A 24,369-nucleotide genomic window follows, 5' to 3' on the forward strand; every position below is an offset into this window, starting at 1 on the left:
AACAGTGTTACAACAGAGAAGTTTAATAATAAAAACCACCGGAAACAGAACAAACAATCAATGGGTACAAAACCCGTCGCCCACCAGATAAACGTGCACAAGCACTTACAATAAACAATACCGGACAAGGACATGGGGGGAACAGAGGGTTAAATACACAACATGTAATGATGGAGTTGGAACCAGGTGTGTGGGAAGACAAGACAAAACAAATTAAAAATGGATCGATGATAGCTAGAAGACCGGCGACGCCGAACGCCGCCCAAACAAGGAGAGGAACCAACTTCGGCGGAAGTCGTGACAGTACTTTGGTGCCGAAAAGTGCAAATCAATCCCAGAACAACAGCAAAGGACCTTGTGAAGATGCTGGAGGAAACTGGTACAAAAGTATCTATATCCACAGTCAAATGAGTCCTATATCGACATAACCTGAAAGGCCGCTCAGCAAGGAGGAAGCCACTGCTCCAAAACCGCCATAAAAAAGACAGATTACGGTTTCCAACTGCACACGGGGACAAAGATCATACTTTTTGGAGAAATGTCCTCTGGTTTGATGAAACAAAAATAGAACTGTTTGGCCATAATGACCATCGTAATGTTTGGAGGAGAAAGGGGGAGGCTTGCAAGTCGAAGAACACCATCCCAAACGTGAAGCACGGGGGTGGCAGCATCATGTTGTGGGGGTGCTTTGCTGCAGGAGGGACTGGTGCACTTCACAAAATCGATGGAATCATGACGAGGTATGAAAATTATATGGATATATTGAAGCAACATCTCAAGACATCGGTCAGGAAGTTAAAGCTTGGTTGCAAATGGGTCTTCCAAATGGACAATGACCCCAAGCATACTTTCAAAGTTGTGGCAAAATGGTCTAAGGACAAACAAAGACAAGATATTGGAACGGCCATCACAAAGCCATGAACTCAATCCCATAGAAAATGTGTGGGCAGAACTGAAAAAGCGTGTGCGAGCAAGGTGGCCTACAAACCTGGCTCAGTTACACCAGCTCTGTCAGGAGGAATGAGCCAAAATTCATCCAACTTATTGTGGGAAGCTTGTGGAAAGCTACACGAAACATTTGCCCCAAGTTAAACCATTTAAAGGCAATGCTACCATGTACTAATTGAGTATATGTACACTTCTGACCCACTGGGAATGTGATGAAAGAAATTAAAGCTGAAATAAATAATTCTCTCTACTATTATTCTAACATTTCACATTCTTAAAATAAATTGCTGTTCCTAACTGACATAAAACAGGGAATTTTACTAGGATTAAATGTCAGGAATTGTGGAAAACTGAGTTTAAATGTATTTGGCTAAGGTGTATGTAATCTTCCGACTTCAACTGTATATCATTTGGAAAAGGAAATGGTGTGTACAGTAGTAGGTATATTAGGATGAGTTATGTTGAGAATACAGTAAATACAGTTGGAAATGGTGTGTACAGTAGTAGGTATATTAGGATGAGTTATGTTGAGAATACAGTAAATACAGTTGGAAATGGTGTGTACAGTAGTAGGTATATTAGGATGAGTTATGTTGAGAATACAGTAAATACAGTTGGAAATGGTGTGTACAGTAGTAGGTATATTAGGATGAGTTATGTTGAGAATACAGTAGATACAGTTGGAAATGGTGTGTACAGTAGTAGGTATATTAGGATGAGTTATGTTGAGAATACAGTAGATACAGTTGGAAATGGTGTGTACAGTAGTAGGTATATTAGGATGAGTTATGTTGAGAATACAGTAAATACAGTTGGAAATGGTGTGTACAGTAGTAGGTATATTAGGATGAGTTATGTTGAGAATACAGTAGATACAGTTGGAAATGGTGTGTACAGTAGTAGGTATATTAGGATGAGTTATGTTGAGAATACAGTAAATACAGTTGGAAATGGTGTGTACAGTAGTAGGTATATTAGGATGAGTTATGTTGAGAATACAGTAAATACAGTTGAAGTCGGAAGTTTACATACACCTTAGCCAAATACATTTAAACTCCGTTTTTCACAATACCTGACATTTAATCCTAGTAAAAAGGCACAGTCAACTTTAGCGTATGTAAACATCTCACTTGCCAAAACTATAGTTTGTTAACAATAAATTTGTGCAGTGGTTGGAAAAACTAGTTTTAATGACTCCAACCTAAGTATATGTAAACTTCTAACTTCAACTGTACATACACAGAGAGTAAACAGTATATGAAGTGTATATGAAGTGGCCAGTGTTAAATATCTCTCTATACATGGGGCATTAGTCTTAAGGTGCAGGGCAGAGTACCGGGAAGGTACCTTGCTAGTGATGGCTGTTTAACAGTCTAATGGCCTGGTGACAGAAGCTGTTTCTCAGTCTCTCGGTATCATATAGTCTTTTCTAACACTCTCTCCTGCCTGTGCCTTTAAGAGATATAGGCAGCATATGTTGTTGACACTCTGAACACTGCCTTGGGTGGTAGAACATGAGATAACAGCTTACCTATACATCATGCTCTGCATCCTGAGCACAAGCTACATCAGTAAATGAAGATTATATGACACATGCAGATACTATTGAACATTAAGTCATTATTTTGATTGACATTTGAACATTTGACAACGAACTGATATAGACATGACTCTGAACACAATGCATCTCTGCAATATAGCATCAAACATGTATGTTGACAATCACAACAGATTGTATAACTATAACACTATTCTTCCTACAACAACTATAAAGTTAGGTATGAAGAGAAACATGTTTTTAGATGCTTATTTTATTTGTTAACAATTTAAACAATACATATACAATAGTTTATTTAGCACAGAAAATGTAAATATATTTCAATATAAAAGTTTCCCCAAAGGTGTATCTGTTTGCTTATAGGAAGGTCATAGAATAATACTATTCTGTTTCAATGTACATCCTTGGCACATTGCATGGAGTACAAGGCTAACATTCATCTGGGGTTGTCAAGGTTTGTGTGTCTCGTTGAAGTGTTTGTATCTGTGTCTCGTTTTGATACTTTCTTTCTTTCATACTTTCTTTCTGTGTCAAAATATGTGGACATAATATGAATGTCAAGTATTCTGAACTTTTTAATAAGTACCCAAGTCCCATACAGTAAGATGCCTCCATTACCCTCAGTATTCAGAAATGAGTCACTTGCATTTCCTAGAGAGCAGAGAGGGAGATAGAGAAAGACAGGTGAGGGAGAGCGAGAGAGAAAGAGAGAGAGAGAGTGGGGAGAAACGAGGAGAGGACAGTGTTATACCATGGCTAGTTTGGTTATAAATAGTTAACAACTACAATCTAAAACAAAAGGCAAAAGCTCCACTCAGGGTCACGTACATTGTGGACCACTCTTGTATAGTCACATAGATGTTTGGGGCCACCCTGCACATAATGTCAGCAGACTGAGTTTGTTGGTTTGAGAGGAAGATCTTGTGAAGTTAATGGCACTTCCTGTTTCCACACAGCCACCACCCTCGGCAGTTTCATAACATAGTCTCTGCACAATGCTTCAGAGAGGCTTAGGTCAGAGGCTTTGCATTCCAAACACCGCTTGACGCTTTCAGAGAAGGCTTTTCAGGATCTATCAGTATAACCTGCTTAATCACTGGTTAAACATTCCCTGACTGTAGTGTGTGTTCCCTGACCAAGTACCACAGACAATCTCCCTGTGGAGCTGTAGAAGAGTCACACTTGCAACTAAATGCTAAAACAGAGCTGCCAGCAACCAACACCTAAACCCCACAAAAACAAATGTTTGAAAATAACCATTTGTGTGAATAAACAATATAAACAGGTTCACATTATTTTAGTAAAATAATGTGAGTGTGTTTGTGTGTGTGTGTATATTTGTGTAGACATGCTTGTGTGTTCGTGCCCGTGTCGTGCCCGTGTCGTGCCCATGTGTGTTAGTATGTTTCACCTCGTCATCTTTGTTCATCTTGGCCCTGTCTGTCTGACAGTGAAGCACTGCATCGTGGATTGAGGAGAAGAGACATGCTTTGCTGACTTTCTCACGGAAGAACCCTCCACTCTCCAGGTTCTCAATAACACCAGCTACAGAAAGAGAGAGAGCGAGAGAATAAGAGGAGGGAGGAATGGATGGGGAGAGAGTAGTGAGTGATGTGATCAAACATTCATAATTATGGTTAATCAACATTCTTAACTACATAAACATTGGCCACTTTAGTGATTTTTGCCTGTATAATCAGTCATGATAAGCAATTACATAAGAGAATGCAACAAATAACTCTGAAAACATGATGGGAAACACAGAAACAACTACAGGAACACCCACTATTTTCAGCACCCAGGGTATGTATGTTACAGTGCTGGATGTTTAGCATTGGAGGTTTTGGTAATAGTACATGGAAAATGTAACACTCACTCTGACATCCACACAGGACTACCTCTACACCGATATCACCGTAGTCTCTTTGGATCTGAAGCACCACCAGTGAGGTCAAAGGTCAGGTCAGAGAGAGCGAGAAAGAGACTGCTCCATTCATTTTGCTTGAATTGTGTCTCTCATTTTGGCAACATTGCATTTTTGCATTTTATCAGAGAACATAGAGAGAGATAGAGGGAGAGAAAGAGCGTGGTAAACTGGCAGAACGGGTTAAAAGGTTGAGTAAGATGGATATCAGTGCATACAGACGACTCACATTGCGTAGAGTCTTGACGCCCACAGTATCCAGGAAGTTGACTGGACTCAGTTCCAGGATGATGGCACGAGGAAGGGTGGAGTCAGGTTTACTCCCTTCCTCCACTGTGGCCACACCCTTCTCCACCTCGTTCTCCGAACTGTCTGGCTCGCCTTCCTGGACAGGACAAGACATGGATGGATCATCCAGAAGACACTCACCCAACACATTACCTGCATAGTAATCCAATACTCTCCGAACACATTGACCATATTAGTAGATTTCATTGGAGATATACAAACAGACTGGAATGATCTCTTCAGTGCCACCCCTCCTCCTCACCCATTCCTGTGCATTCTTCTTTGCGTCCTTCTTGGCTTTCCTGGCCTCTTTCTTTTCCTTCCTCAGTCTCTTGGCCTCTGCTTTCTTCTTTTGGGAGATGAGCTTGGTGATGTCAATCCCACTCTGGAGACACAATAGCAAGGGAGTGAGACATTCTATCATCTTTTATTATTCCTACCTTGGAACATGACAGCAGAATGGGGTTGTAGAGAGGAGAGAGGAATGGATGCCACCCTAACAATGTCTGTCACGCTCTCCATACGCACACAGCAGAATGGAAGCAAAACAGGTCAGGCATTTTGACAGCTTGTGTAGTGCATCGTAATTCCTGTGACCTCACCTTCTCTGCCAGGGCGTCTTGGTACATCTCCGCGTTGGCAAAGTAGAGAGTCGCAGAGGAGCGGAAGATCACCACACCAGGGATCTCATTCACCTGAGAGACAATGGTCATTTTTATCAATGCTCTTATTATAATAAAGACTCATGTGGGAGGGGTGCTGGAAAAATGTTTGCCCGTGCTACAGATGTCTGTAAGGGTCCGCTAATACAGGACTTGTAAAGGCCCAGTGCAATACTTTTGGGAAAAAAATCCTTTTGTATTTATTTATGTTTTTTTCAGTGGGTGCTGCATCACCCTCAGCACCCCTATTTCCCGCGGCTATGATTGAAACGATACAAAAGTGGTTACCCTGCCACTGTTGTGGTAAAAAGCGGAGGGATAGGCGTGGAGAAATGTATCCACTCTCAAATTCATAGACAGGGCAATGGATATCAAAGTATAGTTTTAACCATGTTGAGGCTATACAGTGTTTACATTTACATTGTTTACAAACATTGGAGTAAAACAAGGTAATATTTTGGGATCTGATCGGTTACGACAGTTAAGGCATTTATAAATGATATTCTTCTAGAATCAATGGGTGTATATCATTCATTTATAAGTCCAAAAATGGATGTTGCAACTAATGATTCCAGTATTAAGAATATGATTGGGGAGGGGAAGCTGATCCTAGATCTGTAAGTAGGGGAAACGTCACCCCAGACCCTAGTTGAAGTACACCTCCACAGACATAGACCTGATACCTACACGCTGAAGACTCCCTCTTGATTGAGTGGCAGTATGATTAGAGAGTAACTGAATACATACTGTATGTTTTTATATCCTGTTGCCATGGATGCATACCTGATTATAGTTCTCCACTGGTCTGTAGATGTCGGTCTCAGGGACTTGCCCTAGGAGGGAGTACTTCGGCCTTAAAGGGACAAATAGACAGGTGTAGCGATTTAACACACCATTTATTACACAATTTGGTATGTTTTTTCAAAGATAGTTTCACAAGTGTAGCGATATGACATCTAGTCCCTTTTAAATCTGTTAAAATGACTTTTAAGAGTGAATGGGTGGTTTAATGATGTGTGGGGTAGATCCAAATGAATAGTGTTGGATGTCTGTGGTTAGGTGGAGTCTGTCTGGGATAGTTTTGTGTGTGTGTGTGTAGGCGTGTACACTCTAGTGTGTGTGTGTGTGAGAGCAGTTGTGTACTCACAGCTGGGTCCTGAAGATGACCGTGAGCATGGAGAAGGCAATGGAGGCTGCCAGGCCAATGTCAGGGTTGAAGAGCACGGTCAGGATCAGAGTGGCCACCCACACCAGCTAGGGAGAGAGGGAGGGGGGCAGACAGAGGAAAGTTAACACACATCCTCCTCCCTCACCAAACTCTCTCAATTTACCCCTGAGACTTCTGTTTCTACTATGGGATCATATTACCTCTGTGAGGAAAAAACAATTAAATGAAATCTAACTCATCCTCCCCTTTTGCCCCTCTATTCTCTTTCTCCTCTCTCCTCCTTCATCTCTCCAATATCTCCCCCTCCCCTCCGCCCTCTTTCTCCTCTCCTCCTTCATCTCTCCAATATATCCTCCTCCCCCTCCGCCCTCTTTCTCCTCTCCTCCTTCATCTCTCCAATATATCCCCTCCCCCTCCGCCCTCTTTCTCTTCTCCTCCTTCATCTCTCCAATATATCCCCTCCCCCTCCGCCCTCTTTCTCTTCTCCTCCTTCATCTCTCCAATATATCCCCCTCCCCTCCGCCCTCTTTCTCTTCTCCTCCTTCATCTCTCCAATATATCCCCTCCCCCTCCGCCCTCTTTCTCTTCTCCTCCTTCATCTCTCCAATATATCCCCTCCCCTCCGCCCTCTTTCTCCTCTCCTCCTTCATCTCTCCAATATATCCCCTCCCCTCCGCCCTCTTTCTCTTCTCCTCCTTCATCTCTCCAATATATCCCCCTCCCCTCCTCCCGCTTTCATCTCTCCAATATCTCCCCCTCCCCTCCGCCCTCTTTCTCCTCTCCTCCTTCATCTCTCCAATATATCCCCCTCCTCCCCTCCGCCCTCTTTCTCCTCTCGTCCTTCATCTCTCCAATATATCCCCCAACCCCTCCTCCCCCTCCGCCCTCTTTCTCTTCTCCTCCTTCATCTCTCCAATATATCCTCCTCCCCCTCCGCCCTCTTTCTCCTCTCGTCCTTCATCTCTCCAATATATCCCCCTACCCCTCCTCCCCCACCCTCTTTCTCCTCTCTCGTCCTTCATCTCTCCAATATATCCCCCTACCCCTCCTCCCCTCCGCCCTCTTTCTCTTCTCCTCCTTCATCTCTCCAATATATCCTCCTCCCCTCCGCCCTCTTTCTCCTCTCCTCCTTCATCTCTCCAATATATCCTCCTCCCCCTCCGCCCTCTTTCTCCTCCGGTCCTTCATCTCTCCAATATATCCCCTACCCCTCCTCCCCCACCCTCTTTCTCCTCTCTCGTCCTTCATCTCTCCAATATATCCCCCTCCCCCTCCTCCCCCCGCCCTCTTTCTCCTCTCTCCTCCTTCATCTCTCCAATATATCCCTCTACCCCTCCTCCCCCTGCCCGCTTTCTCCTCTCTCGTCCTTCATCTCTCCAATATATCCCCCTCCCCCTCCTCCCCCTGCCCTCTTTCTCCTCTCTCCTCCTTCATCTCTCCAATATATCCCCCTACCCCTCCTCCCCCACCCTCTTTCTCCTCTCTCGTCCTTCATCTCTCCAATATATCCCCCTCCCCCTCCTCCCCCACCCTCTTTCTCCTCTCTCCTCCTTCATCTCTCCAATATATCCCCCTACCCCTCCTCCCCCACCCTCTTTCTCCTCTCCTCCTTCATCTCTCCAATATCTCCCCCTACCCCTCCTCCCCCCCACCCTCTTTCTCCTCTCTCCTCCTTCATCTCTCCAATATATCCCCCTCCCCTCCTCCCCCACCCTCTTTCTCCTCTCTCCTCCTTCATCTCTCCAATATATCCCCCTACCCCTCCTCCCCCACCCTCTTTCTCCTCTCCTCCTTCATCTCTCCAATATCTCCCCCTACCCCTCCTCCCCACCCTCTTTCTCCTCTCTCGTCCTTCATCTCTCCAATATATCCCCCTCCCCCTCCTCCCCCTGCCCTCTTTCTCCTCTCTCCTCCTTCATCTCTCCAATATATCCCCCTACCCCTCCTGCCCCCGCCCTCTTTCTCCTCTCCTCCTTCATCTCTCCAATATATCCCCCTACCCCTCCTCCCCCGCCCTCTTTCTCCTCTCCTCCTTCATCTCTCCAATATATCCCCCTACCCCTCCTCCCCCGCCCCTCTTTCTCCTCTCCTCCTTCATCTCTCCAATATCTCCCCTACCCCTCCTCCCCCCACCCTCTTTCTCCTCTCTCCTCCTTCATCTCTCCAATATATCCCCCTACCCCTCCTCCCCCGCCCTCTTTCTCCTCTCTCCTCCTTCATCTCTCCAATATATCCCTCTACCCCTCCTCCCTCCGCCCTCTTTCTCCTCTCCTCCTTCATCTCTCCAATATATCCCCCTACCCCTCCTCCCCCACCCTCTTTCTCCTCTCTCGTCCTTCATCTCTCCAATATATCCCCCTCCCCTCCTCCCCCCGCCCTCTTTCTCCTCTCTCCTCCTTCATCTCTCCAATATATCCCTCTACCCCTCCTCCCCCTGCCCTCTTTCTCCTCTCTCGTCCTTCATCTCTCCAATATATCCCCCTCCCCTCCTCCCCCTGCCCTCTTTCTCCTCTCTCCTCCTTCATCTCTCCAATATATCCCCCTACCCCTCCTCCCCCACCCTCTTTCTCCTCTCTCGTCCTTCATCTCTCCAATATATCCCCCTCCCCCTCCTCCCCCACCCTCTTTCTCCTCTCTCCTCCTTCATCTCTCCAATATATCCCCCTACCCCTCCTCCCCCACCCTCTTTCTCCTCTCCTCCTTCATCTCTCCAATATCTCCCCCTACCCCTCCTCCCCCACCCTCTTTCTCCTCTCTCCTCCTTCATCTCTCCAATATATCCCCCTCCCCCTCCTCCCCCACCCTCTTTCTCCTCTCTCCTCCTTCATCTCTCCAATATATCCCCCTCCCCTCCTCCCCCACCCTCTTTCTCCTCTCCTCCTTCATCTCTCCAATATATCCCTCTACCCCTCCTCCCCCTGCCCTCTTTCTCCTCTCCTCCTTCATCTCTCCAATATATCCCTCTACCCCTCCTCCCCCTGCCCTCTTTCTCCTCTCTCCTCCTTCATCTCTCCAATATATCCCCCTACCCGTCCTCCCCACCCTCTTTCTCCTCTCTCGTCCTTCATCTCTCCAATATATCCCCCTCCCCCTCCTCCCCCACCCTCTTTCTCCTCTCTCCTCCTTCATCTCTCCAATATATCCCCCTACCCCTCCTCCCCCACCCTCTTTCATCTCTCCAATATATCCCTCTACCCCTCCTCCCCCTGCCCTCTTTCTCCTCTCTCGTCCTTCATCTCTCCAATATATCCCCCTCCCCTCCTCCCCCTGCCCTCTTTCTCCTCTCTCCTCCTTCATCTCTCCAATATATCCCCCTACCCCTCCTCCCCCACCCTCTTTCTCCTCTCTCGTCCTTCATCTCTCCAATATATCCCCCTCCCCCTCCTCCCCCACCCTCTTTCTCCTCTCTCCTCCTTCATCTCTCCAATATATCCCCCTACCCCTCCTCCCCCACCCTCTTTCTCCTCTCCTCCTTCATCTCTCCAATATCTCCCCCTACCCCTCCTCCCCCACCCTCTTTCTCCTCTCTCCTCCTTCATCTCTCCAATATATCCCCCTCCCCTCCTCCCCACCCTCTTTCTCCTCTCTCCTCCTTCATCTCTCCAATATATCCCCCTACCCCTCCTCCCCCACCCTCTTTCTCCTCTCCTCCTTCATCTCTCCAATATCTCCCCCTACCCCTCCTCCCCCACCCTCTTTCTCCTCTCTCGTCCTTCATCTCTCCAATATATCCCCCTCCCCCTCCTCCCCCTGCCCTCTTTCTCCTCTCTCCTCCTTCATCTCTCCAATATATCCCCCTACCCCTCCTGCCCCCGCCCTCTTTCTCCTCTCCTCCTTCATCTCTCCAATATATCCCCCTACCCCTCCTCCCCCGCCCTCTTTCTCCTCTCCTCCTTCATCTCTCCAATATATCCCCCTACCCCTCCTCCCCCGCCCTCTTTCTCCTCTCCTCCTTCATCTCTCCAATATCTCCCCCTACCCCTCCTCCCCCACCCTCTTTCTCCTCTCTCCTCCTTCATCTCTCCAATATATCCCCCTACCCCTCCTCCCCCGCCCTCTTTCTCCTCTCTCCTCCTTCATCTCTCCAATATATCCCTCTACCCCTCCTCCCTCCGCCCTCTTTCTCCTCTCCTCCTTCATCTCTCCAATATATCCCTCTACCCCTCCTCCCTCTTTCTCCTCTCCTCCTTCATCTCTCCAATATATCCCTCTACCCCTCCTCCCCCTGCCCTCTTTCTCCTCTCCTCCTTCATCTCTCCAATATATCCCTCTACCCCTCCTCCCCCTGCCCTCTTTCTCCTCTCTCCTCCTTCATCTCTCCAATATATCCCCCTACCCGTCCTCCCCCACCCTCTTTCTCCTCTCTCGTCCTTCATCTCTCCAATATATCCCCCTCCCCTCCTCCCCACCCTCTTTCTCCTCTCTCCTCCTTCATCTCTCCAATATATCCCCCTACCCCTCCTCCCCCACCCTCTTTCATCTCTCCAATATCTCCCCCTACCCCTCCTCCCCCACCCTCTTTCTCCTCTCTCGTCCTTCATCTCTCCAATATATCCCCCTCCCCTCCTCCCCCTGCCCTCTTTCTCCTCTCTCCTCCTTCATCTCTCCAATATATCCCCCTACCCCTCCTGCCCTCTTTCTCCTCTCCTCCTTCATCTCTCCAATATATCCCCTACCCCTCCGCCCTCTTTCTCCTCTCCTCCTTCATCTCTCCAATATATCCCTCTACCCCTCCTCCCTCCGCCCTCTTTCTCCTCTTCTCCTTCATCTCTCCAATATATCCCTCTACCCCTCCTCCCTCCGCCCTCTTTCTCCTCTCCTCCTTCATCTCTCCAATATATCCCTCTACCCCTCCTCCCTCCGCCCTCTTTCTCCTCTCCTCCTTCATCTCTCCAATATATCCCCCTCCCCCTCCTGCCCCTGCCCTCTTTCTCCTCTCTCCTCCTTCATCTCTCCAATATATCCCCCTCCCCCCTCCTGCCCCCGCCCTCTTTCTCCTCTCTCCTCCTTCATCTCTCCAATATATCCCTCTACCCCTCCTCCCCCGCCCTCTTTCTCCTCTCTCCTCCTTCATCTCTCCAATATATCCCCCTACCCCTCCTCCCTCCGCCCTCTTTCTCCTCTCTCCTCCTTCATCTCTCCAATATATCCCTCTACCCCTCCTCCCTCCGCCCTCTTTCTCCTCTCTCCTCCTTCATCTCTCCAATATATCCCCCTACCCCTCCTGCCCCCGCCCTCTTTCTCCTCTCTCCTCCTTCATCTCCCCCTGCTCTCTCTCTCCCCCTTCCATCTCTCACTCACTCACCATATCCACTTTATTGCTCTTCCACAGAGTTGGGATGTCCATGAACTGCTTCATCTCCCCCTGCTCTCTCTCTCCCCCTTCCATCTCTCACTCACTCACCATATCCACTTTATTGCTCTTCCACAGAGTTGGGATGTCCATGAACTGCTTCATCATCCCTTCCATCTCTCACTCACTCACTATATCCACTTTATTGCTCTTCCACAGAGTTGGGATGTCCATGAACTGCTTCATCATCCCTTCCATCTCTCACTCACTCACCATATCCACTTTATTGCTCTTCCACAGAGTTGGGATGTCCATGAACTGCTTCATCATCCCTTCCATCTCTCACTCACTCACCATATCCACTTTATTGCTCTTCCACAGAGTTGGGATGTCCATGAACTGCTTCATCATCCCTTCCATCTCTCACTCACTCACCATATCCACTTTATTGCTCTTCCACAGAGTTGGGATGTCCACGAACTGCTTCATCATCCCTTCCATCTCTCACTCACTCACCATATCCACTTTATTGCTCTTCCACAGAGTTGGGATGTCCATGAACTGCTTCATCATCCCTTGCAGGTTCACATAGATTATGGCTGCCAACACGGCCTGGTGGACAGAGAGACAGCCACCAATCACAATCACACACAGAACCACTTCAGTCTATTAACAAACAGCCAATAGAATGGTACCTTTGGCAGCTCTTCAAAGAGAGCCCCAATCCACAGCATGATGACCAGAATCACCATGGCTGAAAGAGCACTCGCCACCTGGGAGGGAGAGAGTGATGGATCATTGAGGGTTAAAACAGACAATAACCAGGCCCTCCTGTAATTGTGTAATGTTGTGAATATTAAGCCCTGTCTGTTTAAATGTTGAGCTAGACAACTAATTATATGTGTTTTAATGAATCCACGTGGGTGTGTGATGTGGTTTTAATTAACGCTTCAAGTGTTTTTTAATGAACCCACTTATCAATGCAACAGAATAATGTATGACTACTGTCATAATGAGAGGAGTCTGTACCTGAGTCTTGCCCCCAGTGCTTTCCTGTACCATGGTGCGGGACATGGAGCAACTGATTGCAAAGCACTGAAACACCCCTCCAATGGTGTTGCTGAGACCCAGGGCTATCAATTCCTAAACCAGGTAGAGACCACTTTCTTCAGTAAATAGGGGAGTGAATAGTACAACCAGTCATTCACAAGCAGTGCATGCCACACATTACAACAACCACACCCAGAGAGATTTCCAATCACATAGTCATTGACAATGATTTTACCTGGTTGCTGTCAACTTTGTAGCCATATTTTAGGGCAAAGATCCGTCCGAGGGAGATGGCAATGCCGTAGCCAACCACAGACAGAGCGAAGGCATCACCTATCACCTGCCCAAATAGAGAGGCTGTAGGCATGACAGGGGGCTGTAGACTAGGGAAGAGAAACAAGGGTAACTGTTATTCTCCTTGACAAGGATATCTTTGTGTGATCATGTTGTGTACTGTAGTTTGGTGGTTGTATAGCTAGGTATAATGGCATCTGTACGAGTGGTTGTGTAGTTAGACTATGTGACTGAGTATCTGGGATATGGGCTGTTATGGCTGTGTATGTACTGTATGTTGTTTTGTATCTATGTGGTTGTGTATCTGTGGTTGTGTATCTGTGGTTGTGTATCTATGTGGTTGTGTATCTGTGGTTGTGTATCTATGTGGTTATGTATCTGTGGTTGTGTATCTATGTGGTTGTGTATCTATGTGGTTGTGTATCTGTGGTTGTGTATCTATGTGGTTATGTATCTGTGGTTGTGTATCTATGTGGTTGTGTATCTGTGGTTGTGTATCTATGTGGTTATGTATCTGTGGTTGTGTATCTATGTGGTTGTGTATCTGTGGTTGTGTATCTATGTGGTTATGTATCTGTGGTTGTGTATCTATGTGGTTGTGTATCTGTGGTTGTGTATCTATGTGGTTATGTATCTGTGGTTGTGTATCTATGTGGTTGTGTATCTGTGGTTGTGAATCTATGTGGTTATGTATCTGTGGTTGTGTATCTATGTAGTTATGTATCTGTGGTTGTGTATCTATGTGGTTATGTATCTGTGGTTGTGCATCTATGTGGTTGTGTATCTATGTGGTTGTGTATCTATGTGGTTGTGTATCTATGTGGTTATGTATCTGTGGTTGTGCATCTATGTGGTTATGTATCTGTGGTTGTGTATCTATGTGGTTATGTATCTGTGGTTGTGTATCTATGTGGTTATGTATCTGTGGTTGTGTATCTACGTGGTTATGTATCTGTGGTTGTGCATCTATGTGGTTATGTATCTATGTGGTTGTGTATCTATGTGGTTATGTATCTGTGGTTGTGTATCTATGTATCTGTGGTTGTGTATCTATGTGGTTGTGTATCTGTGGTTATGTATCTGTGGTTGTGTATCTATGTGGTTATGTATCTGTGGTTGTGCATCTATGTGGTTATGTATCTATGTGGTTGTGTATCTATGTGGTTGTGTATCTATGTGGTTGTGTATCTATGTGGTTGTGTATCTATGTGGTTATGTATCTGTGGTTGTGTATCTATGTGGTTATGTATCTGTGGTTGTGCATCTATGTGGTTATGTATCTGTGGTTGTGTATCTATGTGGTTATGTATCTGTGGTTGTGTATCTATGTGGTTATGTATCTGTGGTTGTGTATCTATGTGGTTATGTATCTGTGGTTGTGCATCTATGTGGTTATTTATCTTTGTGGTTGTGTATCTATGTGGTTATGTATCTGTGGTTGTGTATCTATGTATCTGTGGTTGTGTATCTATGTGGTTGTGTATCTGTGGTTTTGTATCTATGTGGTTGTGTATCTGTGGTTGTGTATCTATGTGGTTATGTATCTGTGGTTGTGTATCTATGTATCTGTGGTTGTGTATCTATGTGGTTATGTATCTATGTATCTGTGGTTGTGCATCTATGTGGTTATGTATCTATGTGGTTGTTTTCTTTGTAAAGAACATGCAAACAGTTTTTTTCACATTGAGATGCAAACACGAGTCACTGAGCCACTTTGTAACCTGGACCATTACAGTAGTGAGTTCTTGTGCAGCTTGTTGTTTGCTCTTTGCATGCACATATATCACTGTATCATCTGCATACATTTGAACTTCAGACCCAGTACAGACAGAAGGCAGATCATTAATGTACAGGCTGAACAGGAGGGGCCCCAGTATTGACCCTTGGGGCACGCCCACATCATAGCTACGAGTGGGCGACAGCTCATTGCTCACTCTGACACACTGAGTTCTGCCTTCAAGGTATTTCATCCATCTCAAGGCATCAGGGGAAAAGTTGAACTTGGACAATTTTGTGATGAGAATCTCATGGTTAACAGTATCAAAAGCCTTCCTTAGGTCCAGAAACACAGCCCCAACAGCACCCCCTTTGTCCATCTTGGACTTCACATTTTCCAGAAGAAAGCAGTTGGCCGTTTCTGTGGAGTGTTTCGCTCTGAAGCCAAACTGCATGGAGTGTAATGTGAAGGGGCTGTTGTTGAGGTGGGCAATCAGTTGTTCTGCTACACACTTTTCAACAACCTTTGACACCACAGGTAGTATACTAATGGGCCTGTAGTTACTCACGTCAGCAGGGTTGTGTATCTGTGGTTGTGTATCTATGTGGTTGTGTATCTATGTGGTTATGTATCTGTGGTTGTGTATCTATGTGGTTGTGTATCTGTGGTTATGTATCTGTGGTTGTGCATCTATGTGGTTATTTATCTGTGGTTGTGTATCTATGTGGTTATGTATCGAATAGCCCCCGCGATGTGCAACTTTTCAGGAAAGTTAGGAACCAATATACACAGGTAGTTAGGAAAGCAAAGGCTAGCTTTTTCAAACAGAAATGTGCATCCTGTAGCACAAACTCCAAAATGTTCTGGGACACTATAAAGAATAAGAGCACCTCCTCCCAGCTGCCCACTGCACTGAGGCTAGGAAACACTGTCACCACCAATAAATCTGCGATAGTTGAGAATTTCAACAAGCATTTTTCTACAGCTGGCCATGCTTTCCACCTGCCTACCCCTACCCTGGTCAACAGCTCTGCGCCCCCCAAAGCAACTTGCCCAAGCCTCCCCCATTTCTACTTTCCAGATAGCTGATGTTCTGAAAGTGCTGCAAAATCTGGACCCCTACAAATCAGCCGGGCTAGACATTTTGGACCCTCTCTTTCAAAAATTATCCGCCAAATTTGTTCCAACCCCTATTACTAGCCTGTTCAACCTCTCTTTCAAATCGTCTGAGATCCCCAAAGATTGGAAAGCTGACGCAGTCATCCCCCTCTTCAAAAGGGGGTGACACTCTAGACCCAAACTGCTACAGACCTATACCTATCCTACCCTGCCTTTCTAAGGTCTTCGAAAGCCAAGTTAAAACGTCTTAGGGATAGGGGGCAGTATTTTCATGACCGGATGAAAAGTGTGCCCAACGTAAACTGCCTGTTACTCAGGCCCAGAAGCTAGGATATGCATAAAACTGTTCAAATAATGTCTGTGAGTATAACAGAACTGATTTGTCAGGGGGAAAAAAAATTGAGGTCACTGTTTTCAGCCCTATTTAATAGGAACCTGGTTGCAGTTCCTATGGCTTCCACTAGATGTCAACAGTCTTTAGAAATTGATTGATGTTTTTCTTTTGAGATATGAAGAAGTAGGGCTGTTCATTGTAAGTGTCATTCCAAGTGGACTCTACTGTTTGATGCGCGTGAACTGGAACGCGCTTCACATTGTTTTTATCCGATATTGAACACAGTATATCCGTCTTAAATTTGATCGATTATTTACGTTTTAGGATACCTTAGGTTGGATTAGGAACGTTGTTTGAAATGTTTGGACCAAGTTTACAGGTAACTTATTAGATACTTTGTAGCCATGTTGGGCGAGTTGGAACCTGTGTATTTCTGAATCAAACGCACCAAATAAATTATATATAAAGAAGGACATTATCGAACAAAAGGACAATTTGTGATGTTTCTGGGACATTGTGGAGTGCCAACAGAAGAAGATCTTCAAAGGTAAGGCATTTATTATATTGTTATTTCTGACTTTTCTGCGGCTGGATTAACAACAAGTTAAGCTTTATTTTGATGTATTATACTTATTTTTTCGTGAATCTTGAATATTGATATTTCTGTAGTTTGAATTTAGCGCTCTGCAATTTCATTGGATGTTGTCAAATCGATCCCGCTAAAGGGATTGGCGCGCGAAGGGATCCATAACAGGTTAACAAACAGATCACCGACCATTTGAAATCCCACTATACCTTCTCCGCTATGCAGTCTGGTTTCAGAGCTGGTCATGGGTGCACCTCGGCCACGCTCAAGGTCCTAAACGATATCATAACCGCCATCGATAAGAGACAATACTGTGCAGCTGTATTTACCGACCTGGCCAAGGCTTTCAACTCTGTCAATTACCACATTCTTATCGGCAGACTCAACAGCCTTGATTTCTCAAATGACTGCCTCGCCTGGCTCACCAACTACTTCTCAGACAGAGTTCAGTGTGTCAAATCGGAGGAACTGTTGTCCGGACCTCTGGCTCTATGGGAGTGCCACAGGGTTCAATCCTCGGGATGACTCTTTTCTCTGTATACATCAATGATGTCGCTCTCTCTTGCTGCTGGTGATTCTCTGATCCACCTCAACACAGATGACACCATTCTGTATACTTCTTGCCCTTCTTTGGACACTGTGTTAACTAACCTCCAGACGAGCTTCATTGCCATACAACTCTCCTTCTGTGGCCTCCAACTGCTCTTAAATGCAAGTAAAACTAAATGCATGCTCTTCAACCGATTGCTGCCCACACCTGCCCGCCCATCCAGCATCACTACTCTGGACGGTTCTGACTTAGAATATGTGGACAAATACAAATACCTAGGTGTCTGGTTAGACTGTAAACTCTCCTTCCAGACTCACATTAAGCATCTCCAATCCAAAATTAAATCTAGAATTGGCTTCCTATTTCGCAACAAAGCATCCTTCACTCATGTTGCCAAACATATCCTCATAAAACTAACTATCTTACCGATCCTTGACTTCGGCGAGTTCATTTACAAAATAACCTCCAACACTCTACTCAGCAAATTGGATGCAGTATATCACAGTGCCATCCGTTTTGTCACCAAAGCACCATATACTACCCACCACTGCGACCTGAATGCTCTCGTTGGCTGGCCCTCGCTTCATATTCATCTCCAAACCCACTGGCTCCAGGTCATCTATAAGTATTTGCTAGGTAAAGCCCCGTATTATCTCAGATCACTGGTCACCATAGCAGCACCCACCCATAGCATGCGCTCCAGCAGGTATATTTCACTTGTCACCCCCAAAGCCAATTCTTCCTTTGCACGCCTTTCCTTACAGTTCTCTGCTGCCAATGACTGGAACGAACTGCAAAAATCACTGAAGCTGGAGACTCATATCTCCCTCACTAGCTTTAAGCACCAGCTGTCAGAGCAGCTCACAGATCACTGCACCTGTACATAGCCCATCTGTAAATAGCCCATCCAACTACCTCATCCGCATCCTGTTATTTATTTTATTTATTTTGCTCCTTGCACCGAGGTATCTCTACTTGTACACTCATCTTCTGCACATTTATCACTCCAGTGTTTAATTGCTATTTTGTAATTATTTAGCCACTATGGCCTATTTATTGCCTTACCTCCCTTATCCTACCTCATTTGCACACACTGTATATATAGTTTTTCTATTGTATTATTGACTGTATGTTTGTTATTCCATGTGTAACTCTGTGTTGTTGTTTGTGTTGCACTGCTATGCTTTATCTTGGCCAGATCGCAGTTGTAAATGAGAACTTGTTCTCAACTAGCCTACCTGGTTAAATAAAGGTGAAATAAAATAAAACATTGAAAACATTGTGGTTGTGTATCTATGTGGTTGTGTATCTATGTGGTATCTCTATGTATGTATAATGCTCCTCTCCTCACCCAGAGGGGATCTCTCCCACCACTTCCACTCCATACTTCCCCTCCAGGTTGACCTGCCAGGAGACCACCGTGGCGATGATGATCTGACAACAGACAGACAGACGAAGAGATTCATTCAATGTTTGAATCCACATTCGGTATTAGTGGACATTATACATTATCTCTAGATAATCTTTTGTAAAAAAAAAATCAGCTATTAAAGTCAATGTTGCCAGAGAGAGATAGAGAGCAACCTTTTTCACAGTTGGAACTTAGATTGAATAAAATATACTCTATCCATAGATAGTTGTTACAGTACCTTGCTGTACTTTCATAAAAATAATGTTTGGCTGTTTATGTGGTCAAAATAAAGTTACTATATTTTTGTTCTACATTAACAGTGTTCCTCCTACTCCACTTCATTATCCATTGTTAATGCACAACAATTTTATCTCAATGCCATTAATTGGTCTAATATTCACGATGGGAACTAATCTGTTTATCCTCTGTTGGGTGTAGGAGGAGTGGGACTGTGACTCACCCCTAGCAGCTCTACAGGAATGGGTACTGGCAGCTTTTTGCCCAGGTAGGTGTTGAGCTCCTTGACCATGACAAGGCCAATGATGGACACCAGGCTCACCACTAGAGTGCCTATGTTGGTTTCTGGCACCAGATAGCACACCTCTATCACCGTCTACACACACACAGAGACAGAGAGAGAGAGACAGAGAGACAGAGAGAGAGAGACAGAGAGAGAGAGAGAGAGAGAGAGAGATAGAGGAGAGAGAGAGAGAGAGAGAGAGAGAGAGAGAGAGAGAGAGAGAGATGGGCATCAGGACATGGGACAGGACACATGCTTGAGTATATGCATTTAACTGTGTGTTTGTAGTACTTACAAAGATCAGGGCGAAGGGTCCACTGTGGCGTTTTGGACTGATGCCAAAGGTGTACTTAAGCTGAGAGACGATGACGTGGATGGCTGCTCCGGTGGTGTACCCTCTGACCAGGGGCTCAGACAGGTAGGTCACCACAAAGCCAAACTGAACCAGGCCCAGGAGCATCTACACACACATTCACACATGCACACGGGAGAGGATGTCATACAATCTCTGCTAATATAACAGGTAGTTTGGAGACAAGTAATGATGAATAACTTTGCCTGAGACCTAAAGACTTTCTAGGCTTTAGCTCAGCAGGCTAACAGTCTTGTGGCATGCAGTGGAAGTTCAGTCAGATTTACCTGGAAGAGGCCGGACAAGAAAGTAACGGCAGCAGCCACTTTCACCCGCTCTGTGTCTCGGGCCAAAACATCCACCATACTCTGATTGGTGGCGTTATCATACATCATGAAGTTAGTGTCTGGGGCCAAGCGCTCTGTCACTCCCCCGATCATCACACTCATCACTGCATATGTACCTAAGAGAGAGAGAGAGGTTTATGTACAGGAAAGTAGTTAGTTTGAAATTAATGTTCTGACTAGGCAAAACATTAGTGTTGTGTTCACTGGATGGCAAAATAAGGTATAGTCATCTCAGGTCCTACTAATCACCCCAAATAACTCCAAACAGGTACCCAAAAGAACCCCAAAAGTACCCAAAACAACCCCAAAGTAACCAAAATGACCTTAAAACACCCCAAACAACCGAAAAAGGTACCCAAAACACCCCAAAAGAACCACCAAAGTACCCAAAACTATCCAAAAGTACCCAAAACAACCACAAACAGGTACCCAAAACTACGCAAAGGGTACCCAAAACAACACAAAAGGTACCCAAAACAACACAAAAGGTACCCAAGAGAACACCAAAGTAACTAAAATGACCTTAAAACACCCCAAACAACCGAAAAAGGTACCAAAACACCACAAAAGTACCCCAAAGAACCCCCAAAGTACCCAAAACAATCCAAAAGTACCCAAAACAACCACAAACAGGTACCCAAAACTACGCAAAAGGTACCCAAAACAACAAAAGGTACCCAAGAGAACCCCCCCAAAGCTACACAAAACAACCTAAAACAAGCACAAAGAACCACAAACAGGTACACAAAACAACCCATAAGTACCCGAAAGAACCACAAACTGGCAACCAAAACAACACAAACCCACCCAAATTATCAGTTTGTTCACATTTTGGTTTGGTTTGTGCTATATTGGGTTCAGGATTCTATATTCTATATTGTCACGATAGCAGAGATAATAAAAAAAGTATGACTGAAATGTTTGTGCATTTATAGGTTATTTGGGGTCCTTTAGGGTAACTGTTTGGAGTTGTTTTGGGTTGTTTTGGATTGTTTGGGGTGATTAGTAGGACCCATGGTCTCTGTGTGTGACATCAAACATTAAACATGGTTTGTACTCTCTACATAGTAAAGAACTTACCCACAGAGATGTGTTTGGATGACCCAAAGATGAAGTAGATGAGGATGGGGTAAAAGGAAGAGTAGAGACCAAACACTGGTGGCACTGCTGCTAGCAGAGCATAGGCCATCCCTACAGTGACACAACATATATTCATATTCAAAGGTTACTCAAAGATGGTTAATATGTGTTTATTAAAGAGGGTAACAAGGCAATAATACAAGACACATAAAAGGATGTTTTAAATACAGACGTTATATTTAGTCAAGCAATCAGACCTTGTGGTAGGTGCATGATGCCCACACTGATGCCTGAGATCAGGTCTCCGATGGCGTTGTCTCTGAGGGAGTAGCGAGGCAGCCAGGAGAGGACAGGAACAGACGACAACATACAACTCTTCAGCTTGGGGCCAGAACACCTGAGAGAAGACACACACACACATATGTGCGCGCACACACACACACACACACACACACACACACACACACACACACACACACACACACACACACACACACACACACACACACACACAGAGACTTAGAAAAGCTAACACTAATGAGACATATGCAGGTCTGTGGTTTATGAGGGTACAGAGTTTCGCATCTAATGTTCTACTGTTTGAGTACCAGCACCTGGTATCGATTTCCAGTTCTAAAGTTTTAACCCTGGTATGACAACAGTAAATTGAGTACCGATAATCTCTTAAAGCCCTGAAACAGGCACACAGGACCTACTGAGACATACAGGTGTAGGATCTTAATAATTGACATTTCCTGTTGCGGCAGAATCATTTTCCTGCTATAGCAAACTTGCTCATATTAAGATCCCACATCTGTAGGGGGAACTAAGAGGCACACTCAGATACTCTTAGACAAACTGCTAGAACAACACTAGGATACACTGAGACTGTCCAGGCATTACAGATGTTATTATATTTACTGTAGTCAGTTACGTTACCAGCTCAAATTTTGTAATCAGATTACAGATACTTTTGAAAAATTGGATGATTACTTCTTGGATTCGTTTTAGGGAAGAGAAAGGGGATACCTAGTCAGTTGCACAACTGAATGCATTCAACCGAAATGTGCCTTCCGCATTTAACCCAACCCCTTTAAGTCAGAGAGGTGCGGGGGGCTGCCTTATTAATCAAAGTCCAAATCATCGGCACCCGGGGAATTAAGTTCAGAAAGTGTGTTTGCAGAAAATACATGACGACACCTTTCTGTTTACTCAATGACATTCAATTCAGAATTTTAAAAATTCGCAAGTTTAAGTTTGTTCCACCTGAAGGAGTCTGATGACGAGTCAGAGATCCCTATGATGACATACCAAATGCATTTGATGGATGCCTCTCAAAGTGATGCTTCAGATGATATGATATGTAATTCATATGATATGTTGCGAATCCAATTCGTAAAAAATGCTACAAATTTGTTGTGCTTAAGATCACAGACGGTATCTTTAGGGGAAAAGCAGTCCAAAAGTAACTGAAAGTAATCAGATTACATTACGGACTGAGTAATTCAAAAGTTGCGTTACTCATAATTTTGGACAGGTAACTTGTAACTGTAACCGATTACATTTACAAATTAACCTACCCAACCTTGTGCATTATTATACTTAACAATACTCACTCAATTGTGAGTCATTTCTGAGACACAGCATTCTAGAGACATCAACACTAAACACTGTTTTGTCACAGTTTCATTTCATTTCATTTTTTTGTATGCTAGGTTAAAGTAAGGTTATCAACTTACCTCAATGACTCTCTGATTTTTTCAGAGAAAGGGACTCTAACATCTGATTTCTCAGCCAACTGGTCCACTTTTCCCTCATCCAGCACCTCTCTGTGAACACAGTAGCCCACACGCCTTCTCTCCTCCATGGTTGGGCCTGTGTGATCTGTTAGAGTCCCGTATGTGTAGAGGTCACCTCTGATAATTCCTTCAACCTTGTCTCTCCCTGTGCTATGATGTGTTGTGATCTTATGACTTAAATGTCTTATGTCTCAATAGAAACTGGCTTCAGGTTGATTCTCAAGGATCAGTTGTGATATCCCACTTGTCGTAGTTTCAACCTGTGGAAAGATGTTTCTCTCCTTCAATGTCGGTTTGTCCAAATATGGTCATCCAAATGCTTGATGAATCTGTGTCCAAACTGTCTGAGCCTTTGTACGACTTTGTTCCAGTTAGAGAGGATATGTTTTATTTGATTAATCCCTTTGAGATTCACTGAGAGCCACACTCTTTTCCTCCTTAGTCTTCTCTGTTACTGAGTATTCCCGCTTGTCCAAGTATCTTGACAGTGGACCTTGAAGACAAAACAGAGATATAGTCGTGGAGGTGGGGAGGACTGAGGAGGAGAGCAAAGTCCCAGTCAATCATTTGTCACAGCTGAGATGGACAGTCAGGCATGCGGTTGGACGTTGGAGCTTCAAGCCAAGGCAGTGAGACAGCAGGTCTTTAGAAAGAGACAATATGAGGAGTCTTATCTGGGCCTGATTAGATAGAGGACATCGTTCAGTCGAGTCAGGGATATGACCATTGTTTTTGCTTGGTGTGGATGGTGTACGACCAGGTTGTGTGCACAAACTGATACGGCCCCAATAATGATACTAGGGGACCTTGAGGTATAAATAATGAACCTGTTGTGTTGGAGTTTGTTGGAAATTCTAATGTTAAAAACCAAACCTCTTTTGGAACAGGTTATTGTTGGTCCATGTCAAAGGAAATGCCTAAAACGGTGATCCTGGATGACCTTTCAACTTTGCCCTCCAGTTCACCCCTCTTGTGGAGTCCCTAATATGTAACTATATGTATGCTCTCTGCTCTCTGCTTATTATCTATGGGCAGTTCTTCTGTCCCTTCCTTTGCAGTAAAGTTAAATTATAGGCTGTACTCTCTTCCCCCCCTCTTCTGACATGGAGCGGATATTTAATACTTATTCATATTTCATTTCTATCTGAAGCTTGATGATATATGTTGAAACAATATGACTTTATTTACTATTCAAACGGTTCACATAGAGTTAAATAGAAGTGTTGACTTCACAACTTTGCTTTGGGAAAAGACTCCTAATGATTAGTAATCTAACAGGGGTGTTGCACCTGTCAATCATTAAAAGTAAACCCACCGTTGTGGAAACTGTGTGTGTGTGTGTGTGTGTGTGTGTGTGTGTGTGTGTGTG

The 24,369-nt window shown here is 44.8% G+C and overlaps 1 protein-coding gene across 1 annotated transcript; it reads right to left on the reverse strand.

Moving 5' to 3' along the window:
* Positions 1-23,512, reverse strand: LOC115102179 (solute carrier family 26 member 6). Its single transcript, XM_029621822.2, has 19 exons — positions 22,941-23,512; positions 21,459-21,598; positions 21,202-21,312; positions 20,062-20,237; positions 19,718-19,882; positions 19,363-19,515; positions 18,843-18,925; positions 13,127-13,274; positions 12,871-12,984; positions 12,537-12,614; positions 12,358-12,453; positions 6,528-6,634; positions 6,164-6,233; positions 5,321-5,413; positions 4,981-5,103; positions 4,660-4,815; positions 4,383-4,437; positions 3,918-4,051; positions 1-3,157 (listed from the first exon to the last, which is right to left on the reverse strand). Exons 1-19 carry the CDS (start codon positions 23,066-23,068, stop codon positions 3,134-3,136), a joined length of 2,154 nt encoding a protein of 717 aa, XP_029477682.1. The 5' UTR covers positions 23,069-23,512; the 3' UTR covers positions 1-3,133.
* Between the last annotated feature and the right edge of the window lie 857 nt (positions 23,513-24,369).

Source organism: Oncorhynchus nerka, linkage group LG20 (genome assembly GCF_034236695.1).
Source record: "Oncorhynchus nerka isolate Pitt River linkage group LG20, Oner_Uvic_2.0, whole genome shotgun sequence".
Lineage (NCBI taxonomy): Eukaryota > Metazoa > Chordata > Actinopteri > Salmoniformes > Salmonidae > Oncorhynchus > Oncorhynchus nerka.

Excerpts from the sequence above, each read along its gene's own strand:
- LOC115102179 (XM_029621822.2), bottom strand. The coding sequence starts at position 23,068 with ATGGAGGAGAGAAGGCGTGTGGGCTACTGTGTTCACAGAGAGGTGCTG. Across the intron at positions 20,238-21,201 it reads ATCCAAACACATCTCTGTGG|GTACATATGCAGTGATGAGT; the intron begins GTAAGTTCTTTA and ends TCTCTCTCTTAG. Across the intron at positions 4,816-4,980 it reads AGAAGAATGCACAGGAATGG|GAAGGCGAGCCAGACAGTTC; the intron begins GTGAGGAGGAGG and ends TGTCCTGTCCAG.